The following is a 26,953-nucleotide window of genomic DNA, read 5'->3' as shown; positions in this document are numbered from 1 at the left end:
TGACATACAGATCAATTTTGATCTGATCAATTAGTGATACAGGCTCTAATTCCTCCTGATTCTGTCACAACTTCATTTTTTGCCAACATTTTCTAAGATGGTAGCCTTAGTCAGAGAGCAGTTACTATCAGAAAGTGTTAGAAAATGATTCACGTGGCCACAAGGGCTCAAAGTAGGATCTCATCTTTTACTCGAGGGTGCTTCCCAATTCTAGTGTGAATATGCAGAGTTTGGCTTGGACAATCTATTTACTGAGATCACATAGCTCTCTTCTGCTGTGAAATAGTTTCTAAAGGGCAGGCTGAAGGTAACTTTATTTTTGAACTGACCACTTCCTCTCTCAAATGCACCACTAAAACACTTTTTTAAATGCTACTTCAACTAACAAGAGAATTAAGAAAGAAAATAACAGATGAAGTCTTAAGTAGTTTCCTTGGTAGAGATATATTCCTGTTTATGATATTGAAATAATACACTATTCAATAATGGTATAATTCCACAAGCAGCTCGCGGAAGCAATGCAAGCTGGGGTAGACAACTATTACTACATGAAACACACTTCTAGAAAGTTCAGAAACAAAAGAGAAAACATTTTTTTTTACAGTAAATAGATCTCTTATGCTCTCATCAGTATAAATGATTTTGAGTGTAGAAAAGAGTGGTAATTCTAACACACCAGAACCTTTCCTCAACTCCAAGAACAGCACATGGGGGAATAAAACGTACATACAATAAAACGAGTAGTGGTTTTACACAACCATGAAATCATTGCAGCCATGTCACCAAATTAGAATCCTGTCCTTCGGCCTTGGCCGTTGGGTGAGGAATGTATGGTGATCCAATTCGGAAGGCTTTGCTTAAGCCTAACTGGTTACTCAAGTTCAATAAGCAGCCCAATGCTGAGGATTCCGGCATACAGCTAGGCTTGAAGAGGCAGTCACTCTTTTTTCTTCTTGAAGGAAGCAAGGTCCCAAAATGCTCACAGCATTGTATCTGTGAAAAGCCAATGCTTTGGGGACCAAGACTTTGTTGGGACAATTCTACCAAAGCAATCACAACCTTCCCTTGCCCTCTCTCCCTTAAAATTCAATTTGTTGTCTTTTTATTATCTCCTCAGGGGTATCACTTTTCAATGAAATAAGATGGAAATAGCCAATCTTCAAGGGCTCCCTGACGCTCTTAGGATGCCAGGGTTGTCACGATGAAAAAGGAAATAGCTACCCAAGCCCCACTGGCACGGACACATGCACTAAATGAGTATCCATTCCTTGGATCTGCGTAGCTGTGTATTTTATCCATCTCTTTAATCTTCTTGTTTACCACAGGAACCTGTGTCTGAAAGAGGAAAGGAATGTTACACCTTTGCTTTTCTTCATAAAACTTGCAATTAGGTACAGTTTGCATTCCCTGTCTGTTTTAATCTCACTCTTTTCGCAGTTCATCACATGCTCAGTTCTAATCCTTGTTTCAAATCCCATTGTGGCTTCATACCCCCTCCCAATCTCTGTAACTTCCTCCAATCCACCAACTCCCCCAAAGAACCCTCTTTCCCATCCCAGTTTCTATCACTGCACCATTTGTGGTTGTCCTTTCAGCTCCCTGCGCCCTAAACTCAGGAATTTCCTTCCTCAGCCTTTTTCAGTCTTTCACCCCCTGTAAGTTCTTCCTTAAAGCTTACCTCTTTGACCAGGCTTTTGGTCACCTGCCTTAGTGTCGTCTTTTGCATTCATTGGCAAATTTACATGGTTATGCTTCTGTGAACCATCCTGGAATATTTCACTACATGAAAGATACTGTAGAAATACACCTTATTGCTGTTTTATTTCAACTGAATAGTCTGGACCATAGCAGTCGCAATCAAACCTGGCAGTTGAAAGGAACTCTGCATTGCTTCTATTGGAAGCTGAGTGGGGAAGGTGCTTTGACTTAATGCTGAAAATGGCTCTTGGGCTGAAGGTCAAGCATTTCATGTCAAACCCTTTGAGACTTATCCTGTTCCAAACAATCTCATTGCACTTTCCTGCTCAAAGGAGAATTTGTCTTGTATAAAGCTCATATCAAACTTGAAATGTACCTCAGGCAGACAGAGAGACTGTTCTTTAGAAGTGTTGAACTTTGGTCCAGTACCCTGCAACAATAAATCAAGATAATCTTCAATGAATTTGTCATGCACAAGTGAAACACAGTTCTGAGGCATGCTTTCTCTCTTCTACTATTCCATCCAGTGGTCAGTTGTTGGAAAAAAAAAGAACAGGAATAGCCTATTCAATGCATCAAACCATCTCTACCACTCATAAGATCATTTCTGATCTCATTTGTGGCTCAAATCCACTTTCTTGGCTCGTGCCAATTATCCTAGACTCAGTTATCAATCAAAGATTTGACAAACCCAGCTCTGAATATTTTCAACACTGACTGAATAAAAATAATTCCAAACATTAACAGCCTATCAATTGCTTTAGAAAAGGGTTTCAGATAACTGTATGACACAGTTTAGAATTATTCAGCTTCCTTCGTCTGTGAAGACTTCCTCTCACATTTACATGTACAAAATTGTTTGATTCCCTGAAGAAATTACTGACCTTGAATGCAAACAGGGGAAGACTTTAAAAGCGAGTGATAAGGTCACACAACTTGCTTTTGATATGTAAATCAAGTTAGTTTCTCAAGTAGGTCAGCGTGTTTGTTAAGCTTTTACTTTCTTTTGTCTGAGAACTGTGATCACACAAAAAAAATCTATCTACCTGACTACCAGTTGTCTCAAGGGGAAACTAATGAATTCAGACATCATTTCTTTCTGTATCCACAGAAAGTCAGAAAGCTTTGCATTGAATTTCTACAACAGATCGGAACTTAAAATATGGGCACTTAATGTCAAAACACTACTGAGGAACTGTTGCACTTTCTGGGGTGCCTTGTCATGTGAGATGTCAAGTGAGGTGTTCAACTATGGGAAATTTTTTGCTGATTAGAGTGATATCTGGCACAGAGGAAGGCAGTTGTGCTGCATGGTGGTCAGTCATCTCAGCTCCAGGACATCACTGCGGCAGTTCCTTAGGAGACTGTCCTTGGCATAACCATCATAGCCATGATTTTCACTCCATCATTAAGGTCAGAAGTGAGGATGTTTGTTGATGATTGCATAATGTTTGGCATGATTCATGTTTCCTCCAATACTGAAGCATTTCACCTTCAGATGCAGCAAGATGTGGGCAATACCCAGGCTTGGATGAACAAGTAGCAGGTAATATTCATGCCACACAAGTACATTGACCGTCTACAACAAGAGAGAATGTAACCATTGTCCTTTGATATTTAATGGCAATATCAGAATTTAATCTCCCTCTATTAACATCCTGGGGGATACCATTGACCAGAAACTGAATTGAACTCACCATATAAATACAGTGGTGATGAGCAGGTCAGAGGCCAGGAATCCTACAGCAAGTAACTCACTACCTGATTTCCCTAATGCCTGTTCACCATCCGCTGTCCGTGCACAGACTCGTGTGCATCTGCGACCAGTTCGAACGGGTCTCGGGGGCCAAGGTAAACCGAGGCAAGAGCGAGGCCATGCTCTTCGGGAACTGGGCCGACCAATCCTCTATCCCCTTCACCGTCAGGACTGACCACCTGAAGGTGCTGGGTATTTGGTTCGGGGGGGCTGGGGCGTGCGCCAAGACCTGGGAGGAGTGGATCAGGAAGATGAGACAGAAACTAGGCAGATGGGGGCAACGGTCGCTCTCCATCGCGGGAAAAAACCTGGTCATCAGGTGTGAGGTACTCTCAGTATTGCTATATGTGGCACAGGTCTGGCCTATCCCCAAGACCCGTGCCGCCGCAGTCACCCGGGCCATCTTCCAATTCATTTGGAGATCAAAGATGGACCGGGTCCAAAGAGACTCTATGTACAAAGACCGGTGCAATGGGGGAAAAAACACGCCCAATGCCACCCTCACCCTGATGGCCACCTTTGTGTGTGGCTGCATCAAGCTGTGCGTGGATCCCCGGTACGCAAACACCAAGTGTCACTACGTACTGAGGTTCTACCTGTCCCCGGTGTTGCGAAGGATGGGCCTGGCCTCGCTGCCGCGGAACGCTCCGAGTAGTTGGACCGTTCCGTATCACCTGTCCTTCGTGGAGAAATTTATGAGGAAAAACACCTTTGACCACAAGTCCATCAGGAAGTGGTCAGCACGTAGCGTCCTTGAGACCCTTCGGGAAAAGGAGAGGGCGGATCCTGTCGAGCGGTTCCCTGAGCAGACTGTCAAAGCCATTTGGCAGAATGCCTCATCGCCAGAACTTTCCAACGAGCACCAAGACGTGGCTTGGCTGGTGGTGAGAAGGGCTCTGCCTGTGAGATCCTTCATGCACGCCCGGACTCTCTGCCGCACCGCAAGCTGCCCTCGAAGTGGCTGCGGTGGGGACGAGACTGTCACACACCTCCTCCTGGAATGTGCCTATGCAGAGGAAGTCTGGAGAGGAATGCAGTGGTGCTTGTCGAGGTTCATCCCGAGCAGCGCCGTGACGCGGGACTCCGTGCTCTACGGCCTGTTCCCCGGGACTCACACCGAGACGAACATTAACTGCGCCTGGAGGATCATCAACTCGGTGAAGGACGCTCTCTGGGCGGTCCGAAACCTGTTGATCTTCCAGCTGCAGGAGTTGACCCCGACCGAGTGTTGCAGACTGGCACATTCCAAGGTCCAAGACTACGTGCTGAGGGACACGCTGAAGCTTGGGGCAGCTGCTGCCAAGGCGCGGTGGGGAAAGACCACCGTGTAAAATCGGCCTGCCTAAAGAAGAACAGGGGGCCCATGCGGACGTTTTTTTGGGCTCTGCTGATGCCTCAGCCAAATATATGTATATGTACAAGATTGGAAAATGCACAGGATTGTAAATGACAATGATAAATTCGAATCTGTGTTTGTAAATATGGACATATGTATGGCATGATCAAATGTACAGACCATCAAATCATTTTATGAATAAAGTATATTTTTGAAATAAAAAAAAATGAGGAACAAGTTAGGAGTGTGACAGAATGCTCCCACTTGCCTGGGTGTGTGTAAGTCTAACAATACTCAAGAAACTCAACTGCATTCAGGACAAAGCAGTCTGCTTGATGGGTACCACATCCACAAACATTCACTCCTTCCATCACCAACACTCAGCAATAGCATTGAGTACCATCTACAAGATTCATTGTAGAAATTCACTAAGGCTCCTGAGGGAACCTCTTCTAACCCCACAACCACTTCCACCGAGAAGGACAATGGTATCAAATATGTGGGAACATCTCCACCAGCAAGTGATCCTCCAAGCCACTCACTTGGACATGTTTCACCGTTCTTTCAGTGCCACCATGCCAGTACACTGGAACTCTCTTTCTAATGGCATGTAGGTCTACCTTCAGCAAGTGGAATGCAGTTGTTCAAGAAAGCAGCTTACCACCAGCTCCTCAAAGAGTCAATTAAGATGGTCAATAAATGGTGACCCCGTCAGTTATCCCACATTCCACGATTGAATCATAAAATATGCTTGCTCCCCAAAGCTGGTCACACAAGATAACAACTTAGAGAGAAGAATACCTATCCCTCAAATAAGATCATCAGAAAGATAGTATCTGGTCTTTATCTCATTATGATGGCAGCCTGCTGTATCTAAACTGGCTGCCATATTTTTTATATTACAACAGTGATTTTGTTTCAAAAATAAGTTCATTGCCTGTGAATTGTTTTGGGAGGTTGTGACGTTATGAAAAATGATACATATAAACAAAAATACTTTTCTATGGAAACTCAGTTGCGTTACCATGATGTGTTCAATCAAGCACATTGGATCCTCAGGTTTAGGAGAAGGAAGATCTGCTATCTTTTTTTTAGGGGCATCATATTCTGTTCAATGCCAAATCCAAATTCTTCTAATATCTGGCAATCTCAATGTGCACCTGTAATCAGTTGGCCCATCTCCATAGTTCTGATTGGTCCAGACTCCACGGGTCAGGACCTGGAGAAATAGGATGCCTAACTCAAAATAAGAACGTGCTTCATTGAGATGTAAGCCTTTGTTGTTGAAACCCTAGCTGATTTTTCATTAATTTTATTTTATTCCATTAGTTTTTGGTTTGCAGCTGTGAAACACTAACTGTGGATTAAAGAAGACTTCTGGGTAACAGCGTGTGTTAAAAGGAAAACAGTCCAAACAAGCTTTGGTCTATTTGTGAGGCCACGTCTGAAGTTAATTAAAGATTGACTCTTGATTCGAAGGTTTTGCAGACATTTCATCACCTGGGAAGCTCACTATGTTTTAACAGATAGCAGAAATTGGTGATTAATGAGGTCAATACCTGGGAATTGGTTCCAGCAATTCCGGAAAAGACCTTATGCTCAAACAGATGGCTGATTAGATTAGATTAGATTACTTACAGTGTGGAAACAGGCCCTTCGGCCCAACAAGTCCACACCGCCCCGCCGAAGCGTAACCCACCCATACCCCTACATCTACATTTACCCCTTCCCTAACACTATGGGCAATTTAGCATGGCCAATTCACCTGGCCTGCACATCTTTGGACTGTGGGAGGAAACCGGAGCACCCGGAGGAAACCCACGCAGACACAGGGAGAACGTGCAAACTCCACACAGTCAGTCGCCTGAGGCGGGAATTGAACCCGGGTCTCAGGCGCTGTGAGGCAGCAGTGTTAACCACTGTGCCACCGTGCCACCCGTGATGTTGAATGGTAACTGGGACCTCATGGAGAAGAAGGTCAGTGTGCCAGGGTGTATTTAAGTTTGACTTGGGTTTTAGTCTGTGTTTTCTGTGGGAAAAGGAATCGGCAGTTGATGCTACAGCATAGAGACTTGAAAGCTCCCTGTCCAACGTCCCGTGAGTAGTTCTTGGAAGATTGAAGAATATAAAACTCAGTTAGAAGTATGACTGCCCTTACCTGAATGAACTGTAATGGTGACCCTGATCAGTAACTTCAGGAAACAACCAAGAAGTGGAATAGCGCATTGTGAAAACCAGCTAATTAATCTTGCTAGTTTTATTATTTTCTTTTATTTATTCATCAAATGTGTTTGTCTTTCCTTTGAATGGTACTGAAAACAAAGGTTTATGCGTTAACAGCTTGGACCAATTAGGTTTCAGAACTTGCTGATGAAACTCAGCAGATCTGGCAGCATCTGTGTGGAGAAAACAGTGTTAATATTTCACATCTGTTGACTAAGAGTTACTGGGCTGAAAATATTAATTTTGCATTCTCCTCACAGATGCTGCCAGATCTGTTAGTTTTGCAGCTGTTTCTCTTTTTGTTTCAGATCTCCAGCATGTGCAGTTCTTTGTTTTATTTTAGTGACCAATTACCTTATTCTTGTTGTTTAATTTTATTCCATTAAAGTTGCTATATTGTGAAGTAATTGCTCATTCCTTTGTTTAAGCGACAGACTTGGTGTTGCAAATTGATTATTCACAGAGTCTGGCATTGGTTATTCAAAAGTCTGGTTAGGGACCATTAATTTTGTCAATTTTGAGGATCTTTGAAGATTATTAATTTTATTGTGTTGTGAATACAGAAGTAGAAAAGCTGATTTGGGTCAGCTGTCCCTCCCCATGTTGTAATGTTATGTATTTGGTAAAGCTTTGGTAAACCTAATCTGACTATGTGAGCAGAACAGTTCATGTTTCAGATGATATAACAGCTGTCTCCAATTAATTCATAATATTCTAACAAAGTGTTATTTTTAAATGTCAGAAGTTTCTTTGCATTTCCATGCAGATGTATTGGCACATAGATGTCTGTAATCTTTGTTACTATGCAAGTTTCACCTTTGTAAGCTTTATTAATCACTCTGTGAGTAAAAGGATGCAGTCAAGGCTAAGAGTGGAACTTGAACCAACCATCTTCTGACTGAGAAGGAAGAAAGATATCAATATTTGAACATTTGTGGAAAGAGACAAAAATTAACTGGGTAGGTGTAAAGTGAGAGGAAAAAGATGTAAAAGGGACCTGAGGGACGACTTTTTCACGCAGAGGGTGGAGCGTGTAAAGAATGAACTGTCAGAGGAAGTGGAGGAGGCTGTTACAATTACAACGTTGAAAAGGCATCTGGATGGGTACATGAGTACGAAGGGTTTCAAAGGATATGGGCCAAATACTTGCGAATGGGACAAGATTAATTTGTCACCATGAACAAGTTGGACCGAAGGGCCTGTTTCCATGCTGTATAACTCTATGACTTGCCTCCTGCCCTGCAGCCATCAATCTGCATTCTGTGCAACACTCGCAACTCATTCCCAGTTCTACCATATTGGCATTCAGCTGAATCCGGACATTCTTTACAATCATATTACCTTGTCATCAGACCAAGCCTTGAGTACAGTGCACAATTTTGTTCTCTTTATTTAATGAAGAATATACTTGTATGTAATATCATATAGTGAAGGCACACTCAATCGTGCCTGAGATGAGAGGTTTACCCTTTGATCAGAGGCTTGAGGTAATCTGGCATATGTTCTCTCAACTTTGAAGAGTGAAAGTTGATCTCATTAAAACTCAGTAGACTTGCCTGAGAGGCTTTTCCCCCAGCTGGGGAAATTGAACATACAGGGGCACAACCCAAGATAAATGGACAATAATTTGAGCAAAGCTCAGGACATGTTTCTTCACTTATCGATTTGGGAATGTTTGGAATTCTCTCCCCCACAGGGTATCAATTAGTGTTTATATGTTGGATACATTTAAAATTGGATGGTTGGAAAGGACAGATTTTTTGGTCTCCCAGGAACATAAGGAATATGGAGAGCATTTGGAAATGTAGAGTTGAACCCCAGAATCAACCACGATCATTCTCATTGGTGGCTTAAAGGAAGGACGACATAATCTCCAAATGTTCATATATTTTTAATTCTTTTGTGTTTTGCTGTAGTTTTGCTGTATTTTGGCTTGATATTCTCCTGGATTGACCCCTTGACAATGTGTACAAGATACCCTAACTTTGTTTCAAAGAAATCTTCAGTGCTAAAATTACAGTTGATTGTCTGTTGGATTTTGCTCTTCATCAAATTGAGTAGTTACCTTCAAGCGCAGATTCAGTATCCATTAGCACCAGCAAAATCACTTGCTTAACAATCAAGAGTGGCTTTAAACACACAATGTGTTATCAGAAGGCGCCATCTCATTTTGGACCTACACTCTGAATGGACACCTTCAAAGGAAGAGAATTCAGAAAGCAACTCTTCACCCACAAGAATCATAGGAATAACATTCGAGGATTCAACCTATCAAAGTGCAATCAATGGTGTAATAGCAGAAACATAGAAACTATGAGCAAGAGCAACTGTGAGCCTGCTTCTCTTTTCATATGATCTGGCTAATCCTCTGTCTCAGTGCCAAATTCTCACTTTCTCCCATATTCTTACTGCTTTTAAAATCAAAAATCTACCCATGTCTTGAAAATATTCAGTGACTTGGCTTCCATAGCCTTCTATGTTAGAGTATTCGTAGGTTCACAGATATAAATGATCTACCCTCTGTCTTGAAATGGTTCCCTTGTTTTGGTCTTCTCACTGACATTCTCCATGCATCTCATCTGTCCAGTCCTGTTAGAATGTTGTTCACTTCACTCAGATCCCCTCTTATCCTTCTAAGGTCCAGTGAGTACAGCCCCAGTTGGACCAATCTATCCCCATATAGCATCCTACCATCCTCAGTCTCAGCCTGATGAGCCTCCATTACCCTTTCTATGTTGGAAGTACATCCTGTCTTAGGTTGCAGTACTCCAGGTGTGATTTTACCAAGGCAATAGTGCAATAGTAGATTCCTCCTTTTGACTTCAGATCCTCTGGCAATGGAGGCCATTATACCATTTTCCTTTGTAATTATTTGTTGCATGTGCCCATCTACTTTCTTAACTGGTGTACAAAGATGCCAAGATCCTTTTGTACATCTACATTTCCTAGTATGTTATCATGGAAATGATACTCTGCCTATCTGGTTTTCACATCAAATAATTTCACATTTAGCCAGATTGTACAGCAGCTGAATATGTTTTCCCATTCATTGAACTTGTCTAAATCACCTGGAAGCCTTCTTGCATTCTCCTCACAATTTCACCAAGTTTTGTGGAATCAGCAAACTAGGAAATGTTGCATTCATTTCCTCATCCAAAACATTTAGAAATATTGTGAAAGCTGGGGTCCAAGCACTGATCTTTGTGATACACAATATATAATGCCTACCACTTGGAAAATTGACCCATTTCTTCTCAGTGTTTCCTATCTGTCAACCTCTCCTCATTTCATGCCAATATATTACCCCCTATCTGACTTGCTTTAACTTTGGTCACTGACCTGTTATAAAGGACATTGTCAAAAGTCTTCTGCAGATCCAAAGACACCACATTCACTGGGTTCTCCCTTAGCTGGTCGACTAGTTATATCCTCAGAAAATTCCATTTGATTTGTTGAGCATGATTTACTTTTTATCAACCTGTGCTGACTTTGTCCAATCCTGTGAATGCTTTCCAAACCTTCAATTATCATATATTTTATTATGCACTCTTAGTATTTTCCACACTACTTATGTCAGACAAGCTGGTCTGTAATTTTGTTTCTTCTCTCCCTTTTTCAATCATTGGGTTTCATCTGTCACCCTCCAAACTGTAAAAACATTTTCTGAGTCTATGGAATTTTGAAATATGACCCACCAGTGCTTCCATTATTTACAGGCTACTTCCATTTGCCCTCTGGGATGCAGATTTCAGATCCTGTTGATTTGTCAGTTTTTAACCCATTTAATTTCCCAAACATTATTTTCTGACCAATACTGATTTCCTTCTAGTTTATCCTCTCATTAGGCCCTTGGTTCCCACACATTTTGGGAAGTTATTTGTGCCCACTTCTGTGAAGACAGAATCAAATCTTCGACCATTTCTTGGTTCCTCATTATAATTTTGGTAGCTTCAGACTGTAAAGAGACTTACATTTGCCTCTGCCTTTACTAATCTTCTCCTCTTCACATATTTTGTTAAAAGCCACGATGATTATTTTCATCATTTTTGTTTTTTTAAATCAGTTTTGAATTGTGAGCAGGAAGTGGTGGGTAGATTTTGGGGCAGCTTGTTGAAAAAAGAAAAGAACAGATCAAACATATTTTCTATGTTTGTGAGGCCTGGGAGCTAATTGAAGGTTGAGCTTGGATTGAAATGTTCTAACAGACACAGTGACATCGGGACGAGATTTTGTTGAAACACATAGCTGTTATTGAGGTTAAAGTGTGACAGTTGGTTCCAGCAAGTGTGAAAGACACCCTGTCTTCAAGCAAATAGCAGTTCTTGAATGGCAATTGAAACTTTGGGAAGAATCAATCAACCTATCAAAGAAAAACCAGAATTAAACTTTTTTTTAACTATGATTTTCAAAGGAGATGGTTCCAGGTTGCTGCTGAGAGAATATGAAGGTTTGAAAGTTCCCTGCTTTATCTGATGCACAGCTTCTGGAAACCCAAAGTGTAAAAAACTGAATTTGATGATTGCTGTTTTTACTTAGGTAAACTGAGAAGGTGAGTCTGATCAACATTTCAAAAAAGCAGCCATGAGTTGACATTTATTGCAATCAAACAATACATTGTGTAAGCAATTTAAATAACGTGACCACATTATCCCTAAATGTGTTTGAATGAAAGAGGACTGAAAACATATGTTTTGAGGTAAAGCGCACACATGAATCAAGTTGTCCATTTTTTTCTTTGCGAAAGTTATTGTGTATCATATCATGAAATCTTTTGTGTAAGTTACAAAACAAGCATCTGAAGTTTAATTATCTTCAAAGGACCGAATTGGTATTAATAAGTCTGGTAAGCAACCATTGGAGTGACAATTTGGGAGTCTTCAATGGATTAATTTTATTGTGTTGCAAATATAGAAGTGGAAAGGCTGATTTGGTTCAGCTATCTGTCTCCTTGGTGCAACAATTTGTAGAAGCCTTTATGGTCAGTTTCTGTGCTCCCTACAATTTTATTCTCATACGTTAGTTTCCTTCACTTGATCAAACTTTTTGCCCTTTTTTGCTTAATTCTGAAATGCTCCCAGTCCTCAGGCTTGCTTCTTTTGTCAATTTTATATGTCTACTCTTTGGATCTAATACTTGCCCTAATTCTTTTGCGTTTCTTTCCATTTTTTTTTACTTCTGTGCCAGACAGGAATAAATAGTTCTTGTTGTTCTTGCCCTCTTGTTGAGGGCAAACTAGAAGGAAATCAGTATTGATCAGAAAATAGTGTTGGGGAAATTAAAGAGGTTGAAAGCTGGCATATCACTTGAATCTGAAATCTACATCCCTGAGGGCTAATGGTCCTGGAAATATTGGAAGCATTGGTGGATCATAATTCATGCAGCTGTTGTTTAAATATAAACCATTATCTATCCATAATCAAACCCTTCAGTATGATTTCCCAATCCAACCTTGCCACTTCATGCCTCATACATTCATAGTTCCTTTGGTTGGCTACAGAAGTCTACCTGCCTCCCACCACTGTGCCTAGTTGTTTCCCATTCCCTTTCTGGTGTTCCAGGCTTTACCTGTGGTGTGACCACTTCACTGAACATCTTGTCCATGACAATGTTAACATCACAGATGCATCAGAGTGAGCCCATCCATCACTGCAGGTCTGAAATGCAGTTAACCAATGTATTCATTCATGTGATGAACAACAATGTTGATATAACCAGGAGAGCCTTTCTTTGGATTGATTTTAATTGAAGGATGGCAGAATGCAAGATCATATCAAACAATAAAAAGTTCAACCCTTGATTGCTTCATCATACAACATTTGAAAGACTGAAGCCAGAATTGGACAATCAGTGAGACAAGGCATAGAAGAATAGAGGCTGCAGAGCTGTGGTTTTTGAGGTGTAGAATGGAGATTTCTGGGATAAGTGAAGAGGTACAAGTGAAATCTGAGATCAAAAGGACTCTGCTGACTGATATCTAGCAGGCATTGTGGATTTTCTTCACAATATGGGAAGATCTCACACTTTAGAAAGTCCAATGCTAATGACAAAAGAGATCAAAGTAGACAAAAAACAGCCTTTTTAAAAAAGCTTGCAGATGTCTGAATCTACCACTGAGGAAAATGTTCCAAGCCTTTACAGCAAGATTAAGATAGAAGTCCATGGGTGCCAGGTGCCCTCTTCCAAAGAGATTAAGGGATCAGAATTGGCCAAGAACATGAGGCAGACATAAACAAACAGTCAGAAACCCATTTTAAAGTTTCCTACAAAAAAGCGCAATCACTAACAGTTCAACAACTCCTCAGCACTGGAGTAGGGTGTCAGCCTGCATTAGGTGCTTAACTGTATTATCATGACTTGAATGTATGGCTTTCTGGCACAGAGGTGAGAATGCTCCCCAGAGAGTAGATGGCTGGTATCTGTTGCATTTTCAAAGAGGTATCGGTGCTCAGACTTTATAGTGCAGGAATTTTTGGAAAAACATATTTAACACAAAATTATCTACACTTCTTGTTAAAAGATGTATATTTGACATCTAGAGTTGTATAGTGTTCAGTGAGCTGCCGGTCTGGCTTTGAAGTACAAATTCATATTGTTCCCGAAAGGCATTCTTAGCTCCAAACACCGTTTTAATGCCAATTATAAAAGGCACTTTGTGCAGTCCAACTGATCAGATGTTTTCACTCTGGAGAGAGTTATGGGATGCAATATTCTACTCTGGGTGTTATTAACACTCTCTCCTGACACAGCATGGTGATTTGACAGGGCGAAAGTGAGGACTGCAGATGTTGGAGATTAGAGTCGAGAGTGTGGTGCTGGAAATGTACAGCAGATCAGGCAGCATCTGAGGAGCAGGAGAATCGACGTTTTGGGCAAAAGCCCTTCATCAGGATTTGACAGTCTGGTTAAGTATACCAGCACTATGCATTAGTTGTTGTCTTTTGCAAATAAATGAAGTGCTGAGCAAAGAATTTCCTCATTAGGACTTGATTGCTTCATTTTCCAACCTCATTGATCACGTTTTTTCCAGCCTCTCACTCAGTTAAAACCAACCATTGGTGAACCGAGAGCAAAATAACTTTGCGAGTTGGCACAAGACTTCACCATTCACTGATTTCACAGTTCTGATTTTATTCTACTGTTCTGTTCTAACATATTGAATTGTCGTCCTTGTGGTTGAATTCTCTTGTGCCCTGTGCGTGTGCACGCACACACTTACACACATCACAGCCCTGCTCAGTCCCAATTCTGGAAAACTGATTTGCATCTTTCCACTACTCACAGCTATGTCTTCAGGTGCCTGGGTTTCAAATTCTGGAATTCCCTCCTTAAACTTCCTGCCTGTCAAAACCTCATGTTCTCCTTCTTTAGCTCTCCAAGATTGTTCTGATAACATGTTGCAATCAACATCTTCGAACTCCAAGCAGTTCAAGGTGCTTGGAAACGCAATTACCTTCACATTTCCCTCAAGAGACACATGAAAGGATAAATACTTGATTAAATGCAGTGAGCACTGCTTACATTTATGATATCACAGAGACTTAGTTGAAGAGAAAAGGAGCTTGTAAAGACTGACTACGAGCTAGTTCGCTGTTAACACTGTCATAATGCTGTCATATTCATTTAATTCACATATTCTACAAATACAGAGGAACCTTGATTATCCGGCATTCACTTATCCGAATTTCAGATTATCTGGCAAAATTGCAAGGTGCCAATGCTTGGCTAATCTATCCTGTCTGGCATTCGATTATCTGGAATTCGATTAACCGAATGAAATACTCCCTGCCCCTGTCCTTCAGATAATCACGGTTCCTCTGTGGTTGCTGTAATGCAATGATTTTCATATTGTTTACTCCGCAGTACTCTTCTCGTTAGACTAGAAAGGCTTGTCGTTAGACTTGTCCATATTAGATCACTTTGTGCTTGACATAGCCCAGAGCAATATGCACATGCTCATTCTTTTTTATTCATTCACAGGATGTGGATATCACTGGGTGGGCCAGCATTTATTACTTAACCCTATTTGATCTTGAGAAGGTGAAAGTGAGCTGCCTTGTTCCAATCCACATGTTAGACCCACAATTCTGTTAGGAGGAGAGTTCAGGATTTTGACACAGTGACACTGAAGCAACATTTCAAATCCAGTTGTGTGGCATGGGGCGGATGGAGGGATGGTGGGGAGGTGTTATATTCCAGGTGGCAGTGCTCTCACATATTCAGCAAGGCCCCTCAGGCAGCACATTGCAAACTCATGACCACTATCATCAAGATGGGCAAGCTCAACAATATGTGGGAACGCGGATATCTGCACAGTTAGACTTGGAAATATATTACTGTTGCTTCAGTGTCACTGGGTCAAAATCCTGAACTCCCCTCCAGATGGCTTTGTGGGACTACCTACAGCAAATGGATTGTAGCAAGTCTTGAAGGCAGCTCACGCTCACCTTCTTCAGGCCAAATAGGGATAGGCAATAAATACTGGCCCAGCCATTTCTTGATACCACATCAAGTTAATCAAATTGGCTGAAGACTGACATCCATTGTAGATCATTCACTCATTTGAATATTGATGGAATTGATCTAAATCGCTTGCTCACAGCACTGTCGTTCGTCACATGGACTGCAACAGTTTGTGAAGGCAACTTACCAACATGTTCTCCACAGAAACTTAGTAACATATTCACCACCATAACAGTAAGTGATGGCTGAACAGTAACAGTTGCATTCCAGAAACAAATTGAAACAAAGCCATTACTTAAAAAGTATCTCTCTTTGTCTCCTGAAGTGATGCAGTGTCAAAACGCATTTCATGACACTCCTGTGAAGCTAAATTGACTGTCTTACTGCAGGAAAAGTGTGATATAAATGCATATAAATGTTTGATCAATGCTTTGATCAAACAATCAAAGCATTGTTGATGCTTTGCTCTGTGAATTATGTCATCAGTAAATAGAAATAAAGGTGTAAACAGCATGCTTTCTGAAGAAACAACCTGTCACAGGTTCAGATCTGTGAATAAAAATGTGCAAATTGCCCAAGTGTTTGTCCAGGCGAGAAATAATTTCGAGAATTATTTTTGTTTTATTTTGTGTGTTGATATGAATCAGAAAATATTCTTTGATTTCAATGCTACTGCTTGAATGCCAGAAACACACTGCAGTTGAAAAGTCTTCTATTTATAGAACCTGTTCACTGAAAAGTTACACCTCGCATCTATGATAACACCAGTGTTTCCAGATGCAGCAGGGTTAGCAATAATAATCCCAAACTAACAGTTTTGACTTCAGGTTGCACAATGACAAGGCTTGACATTGACTTTAAGTAACTTGCTTTTGTGTGGACATCACCAAGAATAAAAAGAGCCAAATTATTCTAAATACCCAACCAGCTCAATACTGTATAGGTGATGATCAGTACTGAGAAGAAGGCTAATTATTGATGGGTGAGTATTGAGTGCAGCACGTTCAGAAGATCCAAATTGAGGGAGTATTGCACAGTTAGAAGGTCAGTGGAGAGGTCGGGCTATTAGCAATGCCTCACATTTTATATTTTTTTCTGGATTTGAATTTGTAGCTTTGTGAATTTCTGGGTTGTTATGTTTGAAGAGGTCAATGAAAGGACATGAGAACGTGAATTCCTTAGCAGTCACATGTCTTGTGATAATTGCTCATTTACTGGAGACCACTGAGCTATGTTTTTGATTGAATGGTTCCAGTTTCTGGTTTGGATATTGAGAGACGGTTGGCAAGAGGCCTGACGAAAGGAAGAATTTTCCCAACTCAGCTCTACTATTTCTGGAAAGCAACCCTTTTTGTGGATCCATTGTATATATGAATGCTGGGCCAGCTGCTTTTACTTGAGAAGCCTGTGCAAGAGTTTGTGTTTGCAAAGGACTTCAGTGGGAATTCATGGTCAACAGCATCAGTCTTTGCATGCCAGAACATCAACTCAACAGTCATCTGAGCCTCTAAAACCTTAGTATTTTACCACAAGGAACAAAGGCTTATTGGCTCGAAGTGTTCTTTTTCAGTGAACCTTTGTCGAGAAAGTCAACTTTTCTGTTTTTCTTTGCCTGATGTGTATTATCGGATCGAGACTAGTATACACTTATCCTTTCATAGTACAAGTTGCATGTTAACAAATTCTACACCTTCACAGAGCAAGTTTTAACTTATAATGATTATTTAGTAAATATGCTTGGTTGATTCACCTTTTCATTCAATATGGCTGGATGCTGTGAAGTCTAATAGCATCAGGTTGAACCAAGGCTGGGAAACCTTCTGGAGTGCCATCTGCCCCTCAACCTCCAGACCCTTCAGGTTATGGAGCAGTTCTGTTTAACCCGTCCAACTTCCAAATCCTTCAGGTATTGAAGCAGTTCTGCTGAGCAAGCACTGAGGGTGGCAAGGGTGCAGAATGTACTCTGTATGGAAACTTCAATGTCTGGTAATAAGAGTGACTGAGTAACCAGCTGCTTAAGTCCCAAAGTACACAGCTGCCAGATTGGATCTACAGCAGGTCTTGAGAGAATCCACATGAAAGAAAAACTTAGTTGACCTCATCCTCATCATTACCCTGTTACAGTTGCAGAAGTCTGTCATTACATCCGCAGGAGTGACCATTGTATAGTCATTGTGGATACAGATTTTCATTATTATGATAAGATAGCCCCCATCAGGACATGTGACACTAGCACCATGCTAAATAAAGTAGACTTCATACTTATATTGCAGATTGAAACAAATCTATGTGGAGCTGTTGCCTATCAACAGCAGCAGAACTGACTTTAACAGAATCTGTAACCTCATCATTTGACATACTCCTCATACTATTCTTGCCATCAAGCTGGAAGATCAACCAGGATTCAATGAAGATGACAGGAGGGCAGCAGCAGGTAAACCTGTAAACAAGGTGTCAACCCAGTAAAATTATAACAGAGGGCTCTTTGCATGCAACTTGTAAGAAGATGGCAGTCACATAAGATAATGTGATAAGTGGAGTGAAATGAATCCACAATCATTGAATCAGATCTCAGCTCTGCAACTGTGGTGGTGGTGGACAATTAAATGAAGGGGGAGCCCAGTACCTGAGTGCAAAATACAATGTTTGCAGCAATGTTCAACCAGAAAAGCTGAGTGGCTGATCCATCTCAGCTTTCTCCAGATCTGATCCCTCACTGGCTTCCAACATCATGGATCATGAAATCAAGAAATAGCTGAAGGAGCTGGATATGACAAAGGCTGTGGATCCTGACAACACTGGGCATTGATATTGGAGATTTGTGTTTGAGAATTTGTCATGCCCACAGACAAGCAGTTCCACGACAGCTACAACACAGGCACCAAACCAGCAATGTGGAAAGTGACCAAAGAATATGCTGTACACAGAAAATAGAACAAATGCAAACCCACCAGTTGCTTTTTGTGTTATTCATGGGATTTGGGTGTTGCAGGCTGGATTAGGATTTACTGTCAATCCACAGTTTCCAGGAAAGAGCAGTTCAAAGCAGTGACTCCAAACCTTTGCAGTATCAGGCACCCTTCAACGAGACAAGCAATTCCACAACACACCCACTTTTCTCACCTGATGTGATTCCTCATAATTGTAACATTTATTTGCATTTATAACTATTATTGCCTTATTAGAGAGGTTTGCAACATAGTCCATACAAGAAGCTGGAGAAAAATTTAAAGCATTAATGTTTCAAATCCATTGGAAGAAAATACACTCTCTTCATCGACGAACGCAAACACATTTTCAAAATTTGCTCAACTCAACTATTTGCCAAATTCTGTCTGCAGATGAGATATTCTGTTAGGGGACAAGCGGCATTTCCTGTCCATGAAAATCCAAAGGCCAGAAAGCCCTCATTGTGCTATCTCTCCACAGTTCTTCCTATTTTTTTCTTCAAGATCAGATATTTAATCTTCTGAATGAACAGAGGAGTCGCCTCTTTTTGACAAGAGCGTTTTCCAATTTTTTGTAGAATCCATTGTAAGACTTCTAAAATCTGTGCTAATGTGGAAATGTGTCCAGGCAGGCAAGCCACTTCAATAATTCTGCGCCTCTTGACTGTGCATGCACGTCCCGGAGATATGATCCTTGATCATGGTCACACCAAATGTTTGTGTCTGCATGTGTGCTGGCAGGCTGCATAATGATCCGATTTTCTATCTTCTGCGCATCTCCAGTGATGAATGCCCACGCACATGTGGTTTCGAATCTGTGCACATGCGTGGTATTGGAAGTCTTAAGGAAGCAGTGCTGCTCTCTGAGAATTTCACAGCACATTTCTCACTTGGCCAGGGCACACCAGTTGAAAATCTCTGTTTTAGAGTGAACCACAGCTCTGTAAGTCTGAAGTTATGTAGATCAGACCAGGTAAGAATGGCAGAATAAAAGCAAAGTATTGTTGATGCAGGATATCAGAAACAAATAACAGAATGCTGGAGAAATTTAGCAAGCCTGGCAACATCTGTAGAAAGTTTTGTGCAACAGTTTGTAGCTTGGGTGCTCGTTGTTGTGGTTATGTTCGCCGAGCTGGGAACTTGTGTTGCAGACGTTTCGTCCCCTGTCTAGGTGACATCCTCAGTGCTTGGGAGCCTCCTGTGAAGCGCTTCTGTGATCTTTTCTCCAGCATTTATAGTGGTTTTTATACCACCATAAATGCCGGAGGAAAGATCACAGAAGCGCTTCACAGGAGGCTCTCAAGCACTGAGGATGTCACCTAGACAGGGGACGGAACGTCTGCAACACAAATTCCCAGCTCAGCGAACACAACCACAACATCTGTGGAAATAGAAATAGAAATTGCATTTGAGTTTGGCCAGACTCTGCTTCAGAACTCAAGAAGAAGAACTCAAAGAAAAGAATTATGCAGGCCCAAAGTATTAACGGTTTTTCCATCACAGATGCTGTCAGACCTGTTGAGTTTTCCAACATTTGCTTTAGTTCATTTTAACTAAAAACTTCAACTCAACTTCTTCAATTCTCTGAGCCCTTTGATTGGTTTGATTGTTTGCCCCTGGTGATGATTATAGACAAATCTTACATCTACAATTATCATTAAATTATCTGTGAATAATTGACAAGCACCTATGGAGCATAATTCACTTGGTTCGCCAAGTCCCCAGCACAAGACATGAACATGAGTATAGGCTTCTTCAGATGATTGCCTTATTTCTAAACTATGAATACAAGAAAATGTAATATTTCTAAGTTATTTTATATGTTCAGTCAGTTGCCAGAAGAACCAGTAGATGATTTATCAGCCAGTTATGTAAAAGCTATGTTTGCACCAAGAACAATTGCCATCAGAGATCATAGGACGGCACTGGGAACTGGCACGTCTAAAAATGGGATTCCTCTGCCCCTTCATGTGACTTCCTTTCTCCTATCCATGAAGCCCAGCCTGATGCTCATGTAGATGTCTACAGCCCCTGGCTGTCTATCAGTGCTTTATGTGTTGAGAGTGTGGTGTTGGAAAAGCGCAGCAGATCAGGCAGTATCCAAGAAGCAGGAGAATTGACATTTCGGGCATAAGCCCTTCATCACATTCTCTATCAATGCTTTATTTAAAGTTCATCTTTAAATTATGAGATTGCACAATGAGTGCAGGCAACTCTTATTTTGCCTTTAATACACAGAGATTGGAGTACAAAAATAGAGAAATGGTGTTAGAATTGTACAGGGCCTTACGAAAATACATGAAGAATACTTTGTACAGTTTTCATCTCTATGTTTACAGTCATAGAGATGTATAGCACATGAACAGACCCTCTTGTACAATTCGTCCACACCAACCTGTTATCCTAAATTAACCTAGTCCCATTTGCCAGCAATTGACCCATATCCCTCTAATCCCTTCCTATTCATATACCCATCCAAATGCCTTTTAAATGTTGTAATTTTTCCAGCCTCCACCATTTCCTGTGGTAGCACATTCCATAAAAGCATCACCCTTTGAGTGATAAAGTTGTTCCTTAGGTCTCTTTTAAGTCTCTCCCCTCTCACCCTAAACCTATCCCGTCTAGTTCTGAACTCCCCTATCCAGGGAAAACACCTTGTCTATTTAACCTATCTATGCCCTCATGATTTTATAAACCTCTGTAAGGTCACCCCTCAGCCTCTGAGACTCCAGGGAAAACAGCCCCAGCCTATTCAGCCTCTCCCTAAAGCACAAACCCTCCAACCATGGCATCAGCCTTGTATATGTTTTTTGAATCCTTTCACATTTTACAACATCCTTCCTATGAGGGAGACCAGAATTGCATGCAATATTCCACAAGTGGCCTAACCAGTGTCCTGTACAGCCGCAACATGACCTCCCACCTCCTGTACTCAATGCACTGACCAATAAAGGCAAGCGTACCAAGTGCCTTCTTCACTGTCCTATCTACCTGTGACTCCAGTTTCAAGGAACTATGAACCTGCTCTCTTTATGCAGCAACACTTTTCAGGACCTTCCCGTTAAGTGTATAAGTTTCCAAAGTGCAGGACCTCGCATTTATTTCAGTGAAACTCCATCTGCCACTCCTCATCTGATCGAGATCCCATTGTACTCTAAGGTAGCCTTCTTCGCTGTCTCCTGCACCTCCCATTCTGATGTCGTCAGCAAGCTTACTAACTACCCTCCTGTTTTGAAATCCAAATTATATAAACGATGAAAAGCAGTGGACCCAGCACCAATCCTTGTGGCACACCACTGGTCACAGGTGTCCAGTCTGAATAACAGCTCTCCTCCACCACTCTCTATCTTCTACCTTTGAGTCAGTTCTGTATCCAAATGGCAAGTTCTCCCTGTATTCTGTGCAATTTAACTTGGCTAACCAGTCTATCATGAGGAGCGTTGTCGAATCCCTTACTAACGTCCATATAAATCACGTCCAACACTCTACCCTCATCACTCCTCTTTGTTCCGTCTTCAAAAAACTCAATCAAGTCAGTGAGACATGATTTCCTACGCACAAAGCCATGTTGACACTGCCTAATCTAGCCTATCCAAATACATGTACATCTTTTCCTTTAGGATTCTCTCCAACAACGTGGTTGCCACTAATGTCAGGCTCACCATTCTACAGTTCCCTGGCTTTTCCTTATCATCTTTCGTAAATAGTATCATCACATTAGCCAACCTCCAGTCTTCCTGTGATATCAATGATACACATGTCTCAGCAAGGGGCCCAGCAATCATTTTCCGAGCTTCCCACAGCGTTCTCGGGTACACCTGATCAGGTCCAAGGGATTTATCCACCTTTATGCATTTCAAGACATCCAGCACTTATTCCATTTTCAAGATGCCACCATCTATTTCCCCACATTATTTATCCTCCATGTCCTTTTCCACAGTAAACATTGATGCAAAATACTCATTTAGTATCTCCCCCATCTCCTGCAGTTCCACCCGTAGGCTGCCTTGCTGATCTTTGAGGGGCCCTATTCTCTTCCAAGTTACCCTTTTGTCCTGAATTCTCCATAACCCTATTTGCCAAAGCTAGCTCATGTCCCCTTTTTGCCCTCCTGATTTCCCTCTTCAATGTACTCCGACTGCCTTTACACTCGTCTAAGGATTCACTCGATCTCTGCTGTCTATACCCAACGGATGCTTCTTTCTTTTCCTTGCTCAAAACCCCAGCCTTGCCTTTCACCCAAACAGGAATGTACCATCTCTGGGCTCAGTTTATCTCATTTTTAAAGGCTTCCCATTTTCCAGTCATCCCTTTACCTGTGAACATCCAACCCCAATCAACTTTTGAAAGTCTTACCTCATACTGTCAAAATTGGCTTTTCTCCAATTTAGAACTTTAATTTTGAGATCCGGTCTCACCTTTTCCACTGTATTAAAACTTATAAACTTATGGTGTTCGGCCCCAAAGGTGTGCCCCCACTGACACCTCAGTCACTTCCCTGTTTTCTTTCCCAAGCGTAGGTCAAGTTTTACACCTTCTCTGACAGATACATCCATATGTTAAATCAGAAAATGTTCCTGTACAAGCTTAAATTCCTTTCCATTTAAACCCTTAACGCTATGGCAGTCCCAGTCTATGTTTGGAAAGTTAAAAACCCCCAACCATAACCACCCCATTATTCTTGGACATTACTAAGATCTCCTTAGAAATCTGTTTCTCAATTTCCTGCTGACTGCTAGGTGGGGTCAAGAATACAATTCCAATCTGATGATCATCCCTTTCTTATTTCTCAGTTCCGTGCAAATAACTTCCCTGGATGTATTCCCAGGAATATCTTCCCTAACTACAGCCATAATGTTATCCCTTATCACTCCTCCTCCACTTTTGCTCCCTTTTCTGTCCTTCCTATGGCACTCATATCCTGTAACATTAAGCTGCCATTGTTGTCCATCCCTGTGCTATATTTCTGTAATTGCAATGATATCCCAGTCCCATATTCCTTACCATGCCCTGTGTTCATCTGTCTTCCCTGTTACACCTCTTGCATTAAAGTAAATTCAGTTTAATTTATCAGTTCCACCTTGTTCTCTGCTTTTTCCTGCCTGCCCTGACTGTTTGCCTTGTTGCTATCCCAACTGTACCTATCTCAGAAGTGCTAAAATTCATAGACTCCCTACAGTGCAGAAGCAGGCCATTCGGTGCATTGAATCTATAATGTCCCTATGAAAAGCATCCCAACCAGACCAACTCCACCCTCATCCAATTATGAAACCTTGCATTTCACATGGCTAATTCACCTAATCTGCACATCTTTTGACTGTGGGGAGTAAACCAAAACAGCCAGAGGAAAAGTACATAGACACAGGGAGAATGTACAGACTCCACACAGATAGTCGCCTGAGGGTGGAATCAAATCTAAGTCCCTGGCACTGTGGGGCAGCAGTGCGAATGACTGAGCCATCATGCTGCCCTCACTTCCCGAACCGGGAATGGAGCCTAATTCACAGAGGTTAGAGTGCTGAATCCTAACCACCAGACCACCAGGGAAGTGGAGAATGTAAGCATTACTCCCACTACCTCTCACATGCCAAGTGTGAGGTCTATCAATTGAGCTAATTCCCTGATGCTAATGCTCCATGGGTAAGGGGGTTATCCAATTATGATATTTTGAATAAATTGGTTCCATATTCTCTGGAATTTGGAAGAAATGGAGGCAATATTACCAAAATGTCAATAATTCTGAAATTTTGTTTGACAGGGTCGAGGGTAAGAGGTTATTTCTGCTGTGATGGAATCTAAAACACGAGGTTTGAGGGGAGGGGCGTGCTTGGTACATGATCAGGCGAAGGAGTCAATTATGTAAACCTGAGAAGTTAAAAAAAACTTTACACAAAGGCTTGTGAGGTTTTGGAATTCTTGACCTAGACATTTATGTATACACTTCTCCACCATTGTGTACACATCAGGCTTTTTTTTTAATCTATCAGGGAAACAGGGATATGGGAAGTGTGTGGGAAAGTGGAGTTGAAGCTGAAGTTCAGCCATCATTGTACTGAATGGAGGAGCAGATTTGACAAGCAGTACGGTCTACTTCTGCACACAAGCTAAGGACAAGCTGATTCCACCATATTGCATTCTGATTCAACAATGCCTTTCAAAAGAACTTAGGATATGTAATTTGAAGGAAACATTTTTTGTAAGGTTGTGGGAGTAGTCGGGGTGTGAGACTGATTGACTCACTCTTTGAAAGAACCAGCACCAGGATTATGGCCAAATGGTCTCTTGTATTATTCCATGATTCTGTTAATCTTTCTTCATATAGCTTAGTCAAAAATTCTGAATTTGACTCCCTGACAACTCCCAAGGAGCAACCTCACCATAAGATTAAAGGTGGCACCTTCTGAAGAGCAGTTAGGGATGGGCAATAATACAGAGGAACCTCGATTATCCGAATACCAATTATCCGAAAATCGGATTATCTGAAGGAGATCTCGAGGTACCGATGGAAACATTACATCAAAGACATTTTTCCAACAGCGATCGCATATTTTGTTTACAGTGATTAAACAGGCACTTCTCCAAATGACTGTCTGCCCACCCTCTCTCTCTCCCCACACTTTCCCTGGAGTTCTACACAGGAGTGAACTGTAAACCCTCCTTCCCCCGATAATCTCTCCACCATTTTCTTGTACAGGGCAAAGGTGCAACCTGTCAAAAGGTTGCAGTAAAAAGATCTGAGGCTGTGGCTGTGGCTCTGTGTGTGCGCGCTATTTGGAGACTTACCCCATAAAGGCAACTGCAGCAGTCTTGTTGGCGTTCAGTCCAGGGGCAGGTGTGTACAGGGTTGGGGGCGGGTGGGGGGCAGTGTTGCATTGGATTGGGGGTGGGGGGTGTTGGGAGCCGGGGGGGGGGGGGGGGGGGGGAGCGGCGGTGTTGCGGGGGGCACTGTTGGGGGTCGGGGACCAGGCGAAGGGTAGTGTTGCATGGAGTTGGGGGCGGGGGGGGTGCGGTGTTGCATGGGGTTGGGGATGGGGGTTAGTGTTTCACGGGGTAGGGGGTGGGGTTTTGTTGAGGGCAGGGCCTTGCGCACTGTTTGCTGCTGCAGTCTCCTGAACGAGGAGCAGACTTAAAAAACTCCGAGCCCCAGAGGAAAGGCATTTAATCGATGATCCGCCCATCACGTTCGGATAATCAAGGTTCCCCTGTATATGTCCTTGATAGGTATTCCAGATACAACCTTCCCAAGAAACCTAGAGATGCCGAGAGGCAAGACCAGAGTACATTAGGGACCCAAACTAACCACACGGATACCTGCCATCTGCAGCAAGTCCTACACGACATAAGGGGCTACAAATTGAATCAGAACAGAATAGCAGACAAAAAATTAATCTCTTCCAGAATCACTTAATGCTTCTTATGCTTGATTCAAGGAAAAGGCCATTGAAATGATATCACCTGCCCCAACAGCCCCAGATGTACCTGGTCCCTCAGTCACCACTGCAGACATCAGTTAGGCCTTCCTGAGAGTGAACCCAGCGAAAACAACTGGCCCAGATGGAGTCCCGGGCAGTACACTCAGATCCTACGCAGATCAGCTGGCTATTCACTGACATTTTTAACCTCACCTTGCCACAGTCTGAAGTCCCAACCTGCTTCAATAAAGCATCATCATCCCGGTACCAAAGAAAACATGTGCACTGTGCCTCGATGGCTACCACCCAGTGACTCTGACTTCCATTGTTCTGAAGTGTTTCAAGAGGTTAGTCATGGCTGACATCCACTCGAGCCTCCCAACCTGCCCCGATCCCTTGCAATTTGCCTACCGGCTCAACAGGTCCACGGCAGACACCATTTCCCTCGTCCTACACTTGTCCCTGGAGCATCTCGATAATAAGGATACCTATGTCAGACTTCTACTTATGAACTATAGCTATACTTTCAACACTACAATCCTAACAAAACTAATCGTCAGACTCCAAAACCTTGGTCTCTGCTCCTCCCTCTGCAATTGGATCTTTGACTTCCTGAACCACAGACTGTAATCAGGGAAATTAAACAACTCCTCCTCCCCAACAATCCTCAACATCAGCACTGTGCAAGGGTGCATACTCAACCGCCTCACTGTATTCCTTGTACACTCATGACTGTGTCGCCAAGTTCTGTCAGAATTCCATTGTCAAGTACGCTGATGGCACCACCGTTGTAGGCCAGATACCAAACAATGTCAAGATAGATTGCTTGGTGATGTCATACAAAGATCTCACCCAATATCAATAAAACTGAAGAGCTGATCATTGACTTTAGAAAGCAAGAAGGAAGACAAGCCCCTCTCTACAGCAATGGAGCTGAGATGGAGATGGTTGAGCACATCAAATTCCGAGGAGTAATGATCACCAATAATCTGTCCAAGACCACGCACATTGATGGGATGGTCAAGAAGGCACAACAATGTATCTTCTTCTTCAGGAGGCTAAGGAAATTCAGCTTGCCCAAAAAGACCCTCACCAACTTTTACAGATGCACCATGGAAAT

At 42.1% G+C, this 26,953-nt stretch overlaps 1 protein-coding gene across 2 annotated transcripts in view; it reads right to left on the bottom strand.

The window, feature by feature from the left end:
* Nucleotides 1-425: 425 nt before the first annotated feature.
* Nucleotides 426-26,953, bottom strand: part of LOC140459608 (GDNF family receptor alpha-2-like) — a 312,836-nt gene continuing 286,308 nt past the window's right edge. For both annotated transcript variants that reach the window (XM_072553890.1, XM_072553891.1), the window contains exons 8-9: nucleotides 2,075-2,128; nucleotides 426-1,335 (exon numbers count right to left, since the gene is read on the bottom strand). In XM_072553890.1, coding sequence (XP_072409991.1) covers nucleotides 1,180-1,335; nucleotides 2,075-2,128 — 210 coding nt within the window. In that variant the 3' untranslated portion in view covers nucleotides 426-1,179. The remainder of the gene's footprint in view (nucleotides 1,336-2,074; nucleotides 2,129-26,953) is intronic.

Source organism: Chiloscyllium punctatum, chromosome 35 (assembly GCF_047496795.1).
Source record: "Chiloscyllium punctatum isolate Juve2018m chromosome 35, sChiPun1.3, whole genome shotgun sequence".
In the NCBI taxonomy this organism is placed as follows: Eukaryota; Metazoa; Chordata; class Chondrichthyes; order Orectolobiformes; family Hemiscylliidae; genus Chiloscyllium; species Chiloscyllium punctatum.
The sequence above is the reverse complement of the archived record's forward strand: the minus strand, read 5'-3'. Positions and strand labels throughout refer to the sequence as shown.